The sequence below is a fragment of the Onychostoma macrolepis genome, chromosome 09 (assembly GCF_012432095.1).
Source record: "Onychostoma macrolepis isolate SWU-2019 chromosome 09, ASM1243209v1, whole genome shotgun sequence".
Taxonomy (NCBI): domain Eukaryota; kingdom Metazoa; phylum Chordata; class Actinopteri; order Cypriniformes; family Cyprinidae; genus Onychostoma; species Onychostoma macrolepis.
In genome coordinates, this window is record NC_081163.1 from 7,920,486 (window position 1) to 7,934,999 (window position 14,514).

The 14,514-nt window shown below is 39.3% G+C and overlaps 2 protein-coding genes across 29 annotated transcripts in view; both read left to right on the forward strand.

Moving 5' to 3' along the window:
- Positions 1-14,514, forward strand: part of ttn.2 (titin, tandem duplicate 2) — a 163,328-nt gene that overhangs the window by 23,227 nt on the left and 125,587 nt on the right. For 22 of the 27 annotated variants that reach the window (XM_058786692.1, XM_058786704.1, XM_058786696.1 and 19 more), the window contains 3 exons: positions 450-839; positions 1,211-1,261; positions 10,420-14,217. In XM_058786692.1, coding sequence (XP_058642675.1) covers positions 450-839; positions 1,211-1,261; positions 10,420-14,217 — 4,239 coding nt within the window. The remainder of the gene's footprint in view (positions 1-449; positions 840-1,210; positions 1,262-10,419; positions 14,218-14,514) is intronic. The other 5 variants (XM_058786712.1, XM_058786714.1, XM_058786718.1 and 2 more) reach the window with 3 other exon arrangements.
- LOC131546798 (titin homolog) lies at positions 1,273-7,241 on the forward strand. 2 transcript variants are annotated; one of them, XM_058786775.1, is made up of 2 exons: positions 1,273-2,142; positions 2,279-7,241. In XM_058786775.1, the coding sequence occupies exon 2, from the start codon at positions 2,476-2,478 to the stop codon at positions 7,105-7,107; it is 4,632 nt and encodes a 1,543-aa protein (XP_058642758.1). In that variant the 5' UTR covers positions 1,273-2,142; positions 2,279-2,475; the 3' UTR covers positions 7,108-7,241. The 2 variants fall into 2 exon arrangements, with proteins under 2 accessions (XP_058642758.1, XP_058642757.1); XM_058786774.1 differs by having other exon boundaries at positions 1,273-1,709.

Genomic DNA, 14,514 nt, shown 5'->3' on the forward strand with positions numbered 1-14,514 from the left:
AAGTGACTAGCTGAACACTGGTTTGTCAGTGAATTCTGAAACATATTGGCATTTCGTTTAGATTAATTCAACAACAAGCAGAGAACTGTATTTTTTCAGTTTACATTACTTATGCATTTTGATACAGTGTGAGAACTTTTCTTTTTTTTTGAGTGAAATGAGTAAAATGCACTGTTGCATAAATGTTTGCTATGAGTGTCATCCACTCAAACTGCTGAATGTAGACCTTTTTTTCACATTTTTTTTTACTTTCCTTAAAAAAGGAACTGAATTAATGTATTAACTATGAAAAACGTGAGATACATCATGCTAAAGTAGCTGAAACAGCCCTACTGTTAATACAGAACAATTATGCCACCCAAATGTGAAAACAGAACAAGTTTTGAACAAACAAACCTCAATGTTGCACTGTAGTAATTAGTTGCGGACAAATCAATACTTCCTTTCAGGACAAACTCAAATTACGGACTATACATCCGAGTCTGAGTTGCAAGCCACATCCAGCCCTTTCACAAGCATTATGACTGCTCAGAAGGAACCTATTGGCCAAAGGCCCACTTTTATTCAGCCTATTGTGAGCTGTGTGGTGGCTCACGGAGAAGTGGCTAGATTCCATGCTTGTGTGTCTGGCATGCCAAAACCAGAGATAAGTTGGTTCCATAACCAACAGTTTATAAAGCCTTCCAAAAATGTTGTCTTTCATTTTGATGAAATGACAAACACTGCTACGCTAATCATAGTCGATACTTTCTCTGAGCATGCTGGACAGTACACTTGCAAAGCAGTCAATATCGCAGGAGAGGCAGCTTGCTCAGCCAGCCTTGCTGTAACTGAAGAAGGTAACTGAGATCAAAGTAGTTTGTTTTTTGATTAACAGATCACAATTAATTCACATTATTTTATTTTTAAGCCTCTCAATCAACCTCAAGAATTTCTCAGTGAATTTCCTGATCACCTTCACTAACTCCACTCTATGAAACCTTATCAGTGGTGCTGAAGAAGTTGTGTCATACAGTGCTCTCTTGGTGACGGGCTGGCAAATGCATGCCTTTTCAAACTTCTTTTTCACCTCTTTTTAACATTTTTACGTTTGTTTCACATGCAGATTGGATTATTGCTACAGTGACCTTTCCTTGGATTTAGCATGTTGTAGGTGACATATTTGGTTAATCATTTGTTATTAATTCATCCATATCACTCTATTTTACAGTTGCAAAAGTACAAGAGGAGATTGAAGCAAAAATTGAGGAAGAGGTCAAAGGTAGGATCTTATTTACAGTATTAACTTTTTTAATAATGATGTCTCTCTGTAAAACTATAAAATTTAACATTTCTGAGCATATTGTATTGCATGCAAACAAATCCTCTTTAATGGAAACAACTTTCAGATGTTACTGTTGGATATGTGTATGGTTGGAATCAAGTGTTTTTGGATAGCAAGCAATTTGATTGGTAAAATGCTTGCTGTGAAGCACTTTTGCAAAATTTTGCATCTGTCCATTCCCCTTTGAAAAGCATGAAGGATATGATACTTCTTGGTTGTTTTAGAAATAAGAGGTGCAGGATGAATGTCCTTTAAAAAGTTCCAGACCACAGGAAATTCTGTTTTAAAAGATATGGAAGTAGCCACATCTTTTAATTGCTTCTTATGTTTCTTGCATCTGGAACACCTTCCTGCAAATATTTCTTAGACTGGCTTGCAGATAGCGGTATGTGATTAATGTTGTTTGCTTTTTAAAATAACATGGTTATACCTGTAAACTATATTAGTTCGAATAAACGCCTTCTCAAAGAAATCTAGAGCTGTTTTAATGACACACTCTTTTTTTATCAATAGAGAAGTGATGTTTCTCTATATGTATGAAAGATTTCCGTCATTCTAAGGATTAGAAAGGGCGTTTATTCATCATTCTGCAAGTCAGGTAAGGAATATTTTAGGATATATATATATATACACCAAGTTAAATATGTAAGAGGCTCTTTTGCGAAACAGATCAGTATTATTTGGATACATATTAATGCTTTGGAAAGAAATTTATGCTTTGAAGAACTGTCCACAGAAGAAGGAACAAAACATCAAGCGATTTTCGTGTCAGAATCTTTAATAAAGACTCAAGTCTTGCGTTTATTCGAACAAATATGGTGAGTGAATTTGTTTTTTTATGGCTTTGTGACTTGATGCATGCTTTAATATATCTATTAATATTCTATTTGAAATATATTTCAGTTTCTTTAGCAAACTGTGCATTTTGTTGAAATTTGTCTCCTTTTTTTCCAGAGTTGTTTTATAATGAAGGAGCTGAACACTTGGAAAAAGGAGGACCACAATGTGGTGCATTTTCAGACCCAGAGGAAAGTTTAGATCAAGGTCTTGTAGCCCCATCTGAAAACATTAAACCCTCCTTCACCAAAAAGCTGAAATTTCAGTCTGTTGTGGAGGGTGACACTGCAGCTTTTAAGTGCAAGCTAGTTGCAATGCCACCTCCAACTATATTGTGGTTTCATAATAATAGACAAATACAGAAGGAGCACCATCGTAAAATACATATAGTGAGTAAAATGCATATGCATGCAACCAGTTTAACAATTGAAGGGATTAAGGAAAAAGATTCAGGCAGTTACAAAGTCATGGCAATTAACACTGAAGGATCTGCTGAAACCACAGCATCACTTCTTGTATCAATGAGGGAAGAGCAAGATGTTACATATTTCAGTCATTCTAGATCTTCAAACAAAGCCCACTCAAGCTCAGATTCATTAGCTGATTCAACAAAAGAAAGAAAATTTAGAGTCGACCTGAGATGTGTTGGTTCTCCTTTTGATAAAACAACCAAAGGACAAACAAAGGGACGTCATAGATCAAAAACCACTCTTTTCCGAACAATGTATTTTAGAACTTCATCCCCATCGAGAACAGACAGAGAGAGCAAGTTTGAGACAGCATCCGAACGTGCACGCTCTCCAGCTCCGATGTATGAGAGATACGAGAGGTTCAGTGATCGATACAGTGATATATACTGTGACAGATTCACAGGTCGAGACCGATACAGTGATAGGTTTAGTGATAAATTCAGTGACCGTTGTAGTGATAGGTACAGCGACAGATTTAGTGACACAGACAGTCTTCATGGAGAGGTTAAAGCAAAACTCAGTCTCTTGCAAAAGGCTGTCAAAAAGAAAAAGAGACTTTCTATATCTACAATGTCCTCATCTGAGTTTGAAGTGGAATCAGTTACAAGTGAGCCTTGTTACACAGATTATGTTGAGAGACTGAGAGTCAAGCCATCTACTTTGCCTGAAATTCAACATGTCGTTCGCCCTGGTGAGCAATTTGAAAGTGGTAGAGGTTCAGCAGAATATCAGAGTAGACTGGAGAGAATTACTGGACTCAGCTCCCAATCAACAGAGCGAAGAGTCAGACACTCTTTTGAACCCCAGTCGAGATCTAGGGCACTTCGAATAATGAAGGGTGAACTTCCTCTAGAAGAAACTTTAAGAAAAGACGTTCGGGTTGTTGTATCTGGTGCACAGATAGATCAAAGTATCACATCCAAAGAAAAATCAGGAAAGGAGATAGAATATGATATTTTAGTGCACAAAGATGATGCTAGCCTGGATCGGTGGGATGATGAGGTGCAGACTAAGGCAAAAGAGCCATTTGTGTTGCAGTGGTTAGAGGCAGGAGAAGCTTCCAAACAAGCAAGCAATACAAAGGAGATAAGTGAATCACATGAGGGGTCCCAAGAAAAAGAGTCTTTAAGAGCCAAGGCAGTGAAGCCAATGAAAGAAATATTTTTCGGTGATGAAGGTAAAACGGCTCCTGTACAGAAATTAGAACAGAGAGCTATGTCTGTAGAAAACGTCTTTGAGAAAAACCAGGAGAGTGAGTGCTTAGAAAGTGAAGATCAGTTCTTAGCTCAACGCATTCGAAAATGGCAACAGGATGTGCAGTGGGATGAAGAAGCACAGGTCAAGGCAAAGGAACCATTTGTGTTGCAGTGGTTAGAGACAGGACAAGCTTCCAAACAAGTCAGCTGTACAAAGGAGATCAGTCCATCACATGAGAATCCAGCAGACCAAGAGTGTGCAAGAGCAAAGGTAGTGGAGGAACAATTTCTTGCTGATGATGGTCTGCAGCGTGAAAGTAAAAGGGCTTCTTTACTAGAGTTAGAAAAGAGACCCATGTCTATGGAGAAAGTTTTGGAGGGTGATCACTTCGAGAGTGAAGATCAGTTCTTAGCTCAGCATATTCAAAAATGGCAACAAGATGTGCAAGTTGAGTCTGTTGTGCCCCAAAAGTCAGAGAAAAAAGGCTCTTATTTTCATGAATCTTTGGGTAAAGTTGAAAATGAAGAAGCAGCAGCTTTAAAAGCTCAAAGGGAGTCCTCATTTACAAAGACTTCAAGATCTTCATTCAAAGAAAAACGTTCATGTGAACGCTCAGGTGAGAGTGAATTACATTTATCGCAAGAAAGAATAAATGAGTTAAAAAGTGAAGGTGATCCTGTCAGTGAAAAAGATGCATTGACCCAACGTATAATGAAATGGCAACAAGATGTTTTGACAGTGCAAGAGCAGGCTGTTGAACTGGATCCTGACTGGGGTGGTGTTAGAGAGAGTGCTTTAGAAAGAGCAGCATATAAAGATGTTGAGGTGGAAGAGATGAATAGGAGGTCACCACAGAGAACAGCAAAGGAGAGGTTCTTTAGTGATGTTTCTTCTCAGTCCTATGTAACTGATAGGTCTAAAACACATAAGCAAATTCTTTCTGAAGCTGATAGTGAGAAGTTAAGGACTGAAAGTGAGTACTTTGTCAGTGAGGAGGAGGCTCTAGCAAAGCGTATTAAAAAATGGCAACAGGATGTTCCAATTGAGCAAGAAGAAAGTGTTGAATTAGAATCTAATTGGGCCATTGCAGAGCATGTGCAGTCTTCTGTTGAAAAACCAGAGACAGTGTGGACGTCTACAGCTTCACCGACAGGAAAAGCTCTGTCATATACAAAGCCTGAGCAGCTTGTGACTGATAAAATTAGTACAGACGTGAGTGGATGTTTTGAAAGCCAATATCTGGGTAATGAGGATGTAGTTCAGCGGCATCATGGTAATGTTAAAGATGTGACAATGCCTAGACAGGATCCTGATGTAATACAGCAACAGAAAGCCCTCTCAAAACAAGAAATCCCCAGTGTTACTCCCACTGCAGGGAAAATCTCTTCGAGTGTAGTAAAACCAGGAGCACCTGTGTTTGTGAAAACGTTAATTCCAGAGGTTGAGGTAAAGAGAGGTGAAATGAATGAACTAAGTTGCCAATTCCAGGGAGATCCTCCACCGTCTGTTTCATGGCTTAAAGATGGACATCTTATAATGAGAGACCCTGATTTTGACGTTCGTACCAAAACAACTTCATCGACACTGACTATTTATTATCCAACTATTGACCATCAAGGTCTGCTTACTTGTAATATTGCAAACAAACATGGAAAAGCAAGTACATGTTGCATATTCAAAGTAACTGAAGATGTTTCGTCAAGGACAGAGATAAGACCTCCCCAGGAAGTTAAAGTAACAGAGGAGTCGGTGTTCACTGAAGAAGAAATAATAGAGGAAGAACTTAAGTCACTAACAAAACCTCAGATAGACCGCAAATACACATTGCAGGTTCCTCAGGCAGTCATCCACATACCACAAACTTCAGAGTCATCTATTCACTCTTCACCAGTTGAGATCAGAATAACTGCTCCAACTCCAGTGCTAGAGATTGTTGATGAGGCTAAAAACACATTTGGGCCTGTTAAACAAACCTCAGAGTCTCCGGCTGATGATGGCACCTCTCAAACCACGAAGCATAAGTTCACATTTTCTTTTGATGATGGTCGTGAAGCTCCCCAGGTGGTTAGAGAACTAAAGAACATTAGTGCTTCAGAGGGACAGACTGCTATGCTTGAGTGCATCATTATTGGTGAACCAACACCTGAGGCCATCTGGTCCCATGATGACATTTGTCTTGATCCTAATACCAGTAAATACATATATGAGGTACAAGACAAATGCTACAGGCTTTTTATTGACAATTTTACTTGTCTTGATGCTGGAACGTATAGATGTATTGCATCTAACAAATGTGGGCAGGTCGAAAGTGTTGCTGATGTGTCTTTTGATTCTGCAACTTTGGACTCTGGATTTTCATCCATTGCCGTGTCAGAGGTGGATAACCAAACTAGATCTTTATCTTCAGAAATCACCAAAGTTGGAACAAAGACTTTATCAAGTTCTTCCACACCATCCAAAGATGTTACTCTAACAAGTGAGGATGTTCTTCATTATGAATGTTTCACTTCAGTCAGTCCTGCTGGATTTCAAGATATTAGCAAAACCGCTGATCCCCATTACCCACAGCCAGATGCTCCTAAACTCATTAAGCGCATTAAGAAACCTGCTTCAGACATGCCTGTAATAACAGGCTGTGGTTTGCAGTCGTCTGGGGCAGAGGTTAAAGTATCAAAATTAAAACAAGCATTTGAAGCAACAACTTCTTTCATAGATGTGCCTGTTGAGCCAACAATACAATCAAAGGATGAGCCATCTTTTCCTATAGAAGACATTCCAGAGTTTTCTATTGAGCCTGATCAATATGAAAAGGAACAAACAACTTCAATTCTCTATAGTGAGGACAGGATGGAAGATCCTACTGCAGCTAAGGCCTTCCCATTAAGAGCTCTGCCAGATGTTAAAGAGGCAGTTCTTGACAACACAGAATATACTTTAGGAAAGTCAGAGATGAGAATGCCTTCTATAGAACCAAAATTATTTGACTCCCAACATTTTGTCTCTTTGGCAAATGTTACTGAGGTCCAGCAATCTCCCACTTTAGTCAGACCCCAGGCTAGATTACCAAAGACAATTAACCCAAAATATAGTTCTGTTAGCCCTAAACCAGTTCCAGACAGCACAGTTGAGCAAAAATTACGCAGGAGGTATGTGTTAGGCAAAGTGGCACTGATAACTCCATTGATACCAAGGCACAGTCAATGGAAATGGGCACCATCAGTATTCAGAGAGCAGAAGATGAGGACATGCCACAAGATAACGTCTGTCCAGTTGATGTAAAGCATAATAGGATGGAAGCCACAGATATAGCAAAATCTATTAGTGTAAAATCAAAAATTGAGGTTGACAGAGCATTGCAATTTGACTCGGCAGATTACCCTTACCCAGCACAGAGACAGCAACAGAAAAAACCTGCTAGGCTAGGGGTTGTTGGTGTTTCCAAGCTTGAGGAAGAAGAAGTAACTTTTAGTGCTGTTTATGATTACTATAACCCACCAACTGATTGGGGAAGGCCTTTGTCGCCAGAGTCAGAAATGTCTATAGAAGTAGGTAGCACAATCAGTGAAGAGATGGCAGAAATAGAACAGTTCTACACACCCACTTCATCCACGGAAATTTCTCAAATTCAGAAGTCACCGGAATCTTTCCATACCCCCTCAGAGACTCCAGGGGGTGTCATGACTCCCCGCGAGTATCCGTTTTCCCCTGTGGAACACAAGAGACCTTCAACTAGCTCTAGTGAAGATTTTTATTCCCCTGCCAAATTTCTCAGTTCTCCAGATGATGAGGGTATTGAAACAACTCCCCCTGTGTTTACTATCGACGAGGGTATGATTCTTCCAGAAGGACGTGGTTCACTAGGCTTGGGGACACTTCAGGAAAAGGTTCAGGGAATTCCTCCAGCTTTCCTTAAGCCACTCACAAAAAGAAGAGTTTTTGAAGGTGATTCCTTACAGTTCTGTGCTGAAGTATTTGGACTACCCACTCCAGAAGTGAAATGGTTTAGAAACAAAACTGAGCTTAAGGCAGGTGAGAGGACTAGTATTGAAAGAGATGGTGATAACATTGCTCTGGAAATTAGGAATATCACAAAAGCTGACCAAGGGGAATATATCTGTGAGGCTCTTAATTATGTTGGTGAGGCAAAAAGTGTTGCTTTGGTTGTCGTTATATCTCAGGAAGCAAGGCAAATGCTGCCCCCTCCTGCTGTTACCCATCAGCATGTCATTGAGTTTGATGTTGAGGAGGATGAGGATCCGTCAAGGTCTCCCTCTCCTCAAGAAATCCTGTTGGAGGTTGAGTTAGATGAGAATGAGGTGAAAGAATTTGAAAAACAGGTAAAAATTGTCACCATTCCAGAGTATACAGCTGATAACAAAAGTATGATCATATCCCTTGATGTTCTGCCAAGCATGTTTGAGGAAGGGGCTGTGGATTTTTTAACACAAGAAAGTGATGATTTAAAAATAGCTTTTGAAGTTACAGAAATGCCTCCACGTTTTATAAACCCAATTTATGACATTGAAACTCCTGAAAACACAAATGTAATGTTTGAATGTTCCTTAATGGGCATTCCCTCACCAATAGTGTCATGGTACAAAGGCAATGTAAAGATTCCTATGGATAAGAAAAAGTACATCTGTAGCTCAGATGGTGATAATCATTTTTTGAAGATTCTCAAAGCCAACACACATGACAGTGGCGTATTTACATGCAGAGCCATTAATGTTGTTGGTGAAACACTTTGCAGGGCGTCACTTATGGTTATGAATCCACAGTCATTCTCAGGCAAGACAAGAGGAAGAGAACTAACTGCAGTTTCTCTTGGTAGTGCAAAAGTTCAGCCTCAGAAATTTGACTTGGTTGTTGGAAACTCATCATTTGATGGAGAACAGACATCAGAGATAGAGCTTGAATTTGAGTTCCAACAGGAATCCGATGAGTCTCAGAAAGCTGTCAGACTGGTTGCAGTTACTGATAATGAGACAAGTGAGCAAGGAGAAAAATATGTTAGTATTAATTTTGATGTCTTTGCGGAACCCTCGAAAGATGACAAAATAGAATTTAAAGGCAAATCAACAAACACATGTAGTTTTCAGTTTCAGGTCACTGAAATCCCCCCAAAATGTATAATCCCACTGCAAAATGTCACTGCAGCTGTAGGTACACCTGTAATGCTTCAGTGCTTAGTGAGCGGCAAACCAAATCCTACAGCAGAGTGGTACAAAGATGGTGCTCCAGTAAAAAATGCTAGATACATTATCCAGGAGAAAGCATCAGGGCATTTCAATCTGCTTATAACAAATGTAACTCACAGTGATGCTGGTGAATTCAAATGTATTATACAAAACAAAGCTGGTTACACCGAAACAACTTCGTTGTTAAAAGTGTTTTAGTTTGACAGCAGTTTAAGAAGTTCATTGTTCATGAAACAATGTCAGACAGGTTTGTTGTTTTGTTTACTTTGAATAGATGTAATGTAGTACACATTTTTATGTATTACAATTGTACATTTTTGTGAAATTATGTATAGAAACTTTTGCTCAATCTGCATTCAGAATTGTTGTTCAGTAGTATATATTTTAATTATTGATCCTTAATTTATTGAAAAGACCTGATTTGATCCTCATTTACTTTTGACTAACTCACATTAGTGTTCCAGTCTGTAGGGATGGTTTTAGTTTCCTTCTGTTTTTGTTTCTTGGGTGGTGTCCTGGGTCTTTCTTTTTGGTGGTGAATTGACACATTTTGTAAATGAAATATGTTACCTTTGCTTATGTCTGCCAACAGTTCAGGTGAATTTCAAGCACAGTTTTCAAAGAGCTTATAAAATTTCTTGACAGTGCATGCCCACTATAATAGATAAAAGTAAAGTAAAATTTTCAAGGCAAAAGTGTTTTAGTTCAAATTGCATGAATATTAATTTCCCCTTCTGTGTATTTATTTTTTCCTTAATGTTACAAGTGTGATCAGAAAAAAGTAATGAAAAATAATTTGAATACTTGGTTAAAATAGTTTGGAGAGACTAGATTTTCTTTGCTCAAGTTCATCATTTACAGTTTTAGTAAATGAGTTTTAGGGTAATAATAAACATCTTTGTTGTATAGTTTGATCATGTTTTTTCTAAAAGTAGTGGTTATTGGGTTAAGGATTTAATAGTTTGTAAATAAAAAGGTTAAAATAGACAGTGATATACAATGATATACAGTGATGATAGTTATAGTTTGCTTGTGTGTTCATGTATCTGTGTCCTTCAGTTTCATCAGTTATTGTTAATTTTGGGAGACAAATGCATAGATAGTCAAACCTTTATGCATAGAAATAAAGAAAACTAAAGCAGTGCGTCATATTTTCATTGAATCACAAATGTCGTGTTCTACCCATTTATTGTAGTTCTGTTTACATGAAAAGTAAATAAAATTATGATGAAACCATTTACGTTTATTTGCTTTTTTTTTCTTTTTCTTTTTAATCTCTTAAGGGCATTGTTGTGTCCGCTTCTTGACAAATTCTGAATGACCTCCATCTTTATCTTTTTTGTGATTTCTGAGGATATGTTGGTGAATCTTTAATTCCATTATTTTCATACAGAATTTTCTAGTTTGACTGTGAAGACCGAAGAAGAGGAAGAAACCTACAGCACATCACTACATTTACCTGAAAAATCAAAAACACTTGAACTCAAGCCAGAGCAGAAGCGTTTTTCTAGTTCTTTGGAAAGGAAAAAAGAGAAACCTGTGTTTCAGTCCAAGCTTACACCTGCTGAAGTTACCGCTGGAGAGTCAGTTAGGTTTACTGTCACGTTATCTGGTTTTCCAAAGCCAAAAGTTCAGTGGTTCCACAATGGGAAAGTTATCACTTCTTCAACAGTTTATAAGTTTGTAGAAGAAAGAGATGAGTACACTTTAATAATAACCCAAGTCAAAAAAGAGTATGAGGGAGAGTACTCTTGTACCGCCAGTAATAGGTTTGGCCAAACTACCTGCAAGACAATGTTAAAGGTACGTGTAAGTCAATTATCAGAGGCAGAAAAATGGGTGGAACGAATGTTCAAACTACCAGGGCAACCACCATGCTTTACCACACAAATCCAACCTGTGCAGTGTGCAGAGGGCAGCGAGGTAAAGTTTCAGTATAGAGTTACTGGTACTCCTTTCCCTGATGTTCAGTGGTTTAAGGGTAATTCTCAAATGAAGTCAAGCCAGACCTGTTCTGTTGTAAGTAACCCAGATGGCTCTGGCTTCCTTATCATGAATAACATCCAACAGAGAGACAGCGGACTCTACACTTGCAAGGCTGTTAATCCATTTGGAGAGGCAAGCTGCAGTGCTGAGCTGATAGTATTCCACAAAAAAGTCTCTGTATTTCATAAACAGCAATTAGTTCAAGAGCAAAAAAGTTACAAGGTGTCCATGAAAGAGGAAGCCACCGAATCTCGCTTGTACAGTGTTAGCCTACCTGGACAGGCAGGTGCTAGCTTGCAGGGAGACCATCAGGTAATTTATACCATTGGCACAGAAGATAGGCAAATGGTAGCTAGTGAGCAGGTTGACACTTTGCATGACTTGGATGTTTCCATTGCAACTATGCACAAAGAGCAGGTGACTCATCAAGCTGCTGTGTTGCAGTCTCATGAAGTTCAAGAGAGAGTCATATCTGCTTCAGTCCAGCCACAACCAGTGGTAGCAACCTCTTTGAAACAGCTCCAGATGGCTACTATGACCTCAGCAGTTCAAGAACGCCAAGGCTTCACAGAACAACACTTTGAACGAATCAAAAGTCCTGAGGTTACAGAGCTAGAAATTGAAAAAGAGCACCCCTCACAGTTAATGTCTGCCATAACTGAGAGTGTAACTCCACTGACGATTGTCAAAGCTGAGCCATTATCAACCAGAGAAACAGAACAGATCAAGGCATCTCCTGAGCCCAAGTATCCGATATCAAGTCACCAAGTTGAGACAAAACTCCCAATTATTAAAGAACATTCACAGGTTATACCGCATACTCAGCAGGAAAAGGGCTACCAGGTTAAAGAGGGAGTTAAAATTCTATACAGTGCCATTTCAACGGAGAAGCAACAGATCACAGAAGGTCATGCTAAAGAACTGCCAACACAAGAATCTACCTTTCAGACATCTGTGAAGAAAGAACCAGTAAAACCAGTTGTCCTTTCAGTTAGTGAAACTGCTCAGACTTTATCAAAAGAACAGAGGTTATTGATACAGAAATCAGATGAAGAGACAGCATCTTCAGTCAAAGATAGTGTATTTAAATCCGCTCTTATTGCTGAGGAAAAGCATCAACTCCAAGCTGATCAGTCAAGTTTGATCCCAGGTTTAGAAAGTGCCATTTCAGTGCAGTCCCAGAGAGAAGATGATCAAGTTCTGCATTTACAGGTCATCACAGATCAGGATATTCTTCCATCTGAAGGCAGGTTCAGCAGTGAGAAACCAAGCCCAGAGAAAGCAGATGCTCAAAAAAGTTCTGTTCTTAAGCATACAGTGTCAGTGGATTTACAACAGACGGTGACGTGTGAGGAGTCTTCTCAGTTTTCAGCACAAGAAACAAAAATGTTCATTGAGCCTGGTAAGGAAGCTCCTGCCCCTTTGCATCTTCAGGCAGTTCATATAGAAAACACATTGATGAAAGAAGGGATAATCTCAATGGAAAAGCCAGACGAACAGATTGCAGTACAGAGACAGGAAAAAGCCCGTCATCATGCAGCAAGCACAGAAGAGAAAAGAGAGCATACAGCAGATTATTGTAAAGATCTTGATGTGTCTGTTACAGGTGTGCAGTCTGAAATCAGAAAAGAACCCAAACCTGAAAGTATTCTTCAAGTCATTTCAGAGCCTGTGCCATTACCGAAGGAAACTCCTTTTGTAAGCGATGTTAAACAGCAGCGTGCCCTAGTACAGAAAGAAGATCACTGGAATATTGTGCATGTGCCATCTGTATCAGAGAGTCAGGATATGGAGGAGGGGCACACAGAGAATATAGGAACAATTGAGAAATTTGTGTCTAAAAGCGAAGTCGAACCCAAAATCCCATCTGAATTAATTTATGTAGAAGAAAAGGCTATCTCGACAGAGAGTAGCATTGCTCTTGAGGCCACCGAACAAGACTTCGCAGTTCAAATTCAAGAAGGACAGTCTGTTAGACAGTCAGTTTTAATGGAAGAAAAGCGTGTAATCAAAGGTGAGCTATCTCAGGATATTACAAAATCTGAAACATCCACAGCAGTTGTCAGTAAGCAGAAGATGGGTACTCTTTTAGTGTCAGAGTCAAGGGAGAGCCACACTCTACCCAAAGAGCTCACTTTTGTTATTTCGCCTCCAAAACCACATTCATTGGACATTAAGCGCCAATTAAAAAGTGCTCTTGCAGCTGCCGTCGCACTTGACCAGCCATTGATCCTGGCGGATGTAGTTGAGAGTTTAGGAGCTGTAGAAATTCATGAGGTAAAAGAAAAGAAAGAACACAAATATGTCATGTTCACGTATCTTATTACAAGTGCAAGTGCCCCACTTGAAATTACAATTGCTTTTGAAGGAGAGTACCCCCAGACTGCTGATCTCAGAAGTGAACTTCAAGCTGCCTTCTACTCCATTGTCTATCGAGAGCAACAGGTTATGACCTCAGAGCAGCCAGGCACAATGCAAATTGACAGGCCCCAAAGAATACAGGCTACCAAGGCTTCTTCAAAAGAAATGCTTTCACCTGTGGTAGAGATTGTAAGATTGACAGAAAATGTTGAGCCTTTTACTCCACCATTTTCTCAGTCTGCAACTGTGAAAACTGAAGCAAAAGCCTCTTTTCAGTCCGTAACAGCTAAAGAGCAAGCTTTTGTGCAGCAGTCAACAGTTCATATGACAAGTGAATCAAAAATTGAGATTCAACAGTCCATCCAAGTTGAGCGACAAGAAACCAGATCTGTGACAGTAAAAGAACATGAGAGGGATGTAGGGGCAGTAGGTATGATAACTGAACTTGTTTTGAGGCCTGTTCCAATCGAGCAGTCGACTGAAGTCGTCTTTCAGAGGGAGGAAAGGGAGGAATATATAACTGAAGCATTTATGAAATTAGAGAAAGAAGAAGTTAGAGAGGAGGGTTACCCAGTTTTTGAAAGCTCCTTGGAGGATATTGTAATAGACGAACATTCAGAGGCAAAATTCTCATTGACTATTAGACATGTAAAGAAAGTAAATTGGCTTTTTAATGGAAAATCAATTAAATCTGGCAAAGAGTTCAAGTGTTCCAAAGACCACGACACTTACACACTAGTAATCAGCAAGGTTACGAAGGATCATCAAGGAGAATATACCTGTGAGGCTGTAGGTGATGCTGGCAAGACCTCAACGTCCTCTCACCTCACTGTGGTCTCAAGAGGTTGGATTTACGGGATTATTATGCCATCCCATCCCACATGACTAACTCTTGACGTTCATAGCTAAAATAGACACGCTTCATCAGATATGCTTTCTCCACACCAACTAATAGAACAGATCTTTGTATTTCATATGAAGATACCTTAATGTCTTCCTCTCTGATCTTCTTCACAATGCTGTGATTTTGCCACCATTTTTACATCACTGAAATTTTAGCATGTCTTCACTTCTTCACATCAACCCTTAACCTGCTGGATCTTTCAGTGTCATTCCAACGTTCATCTCCTCCTTCACTCCT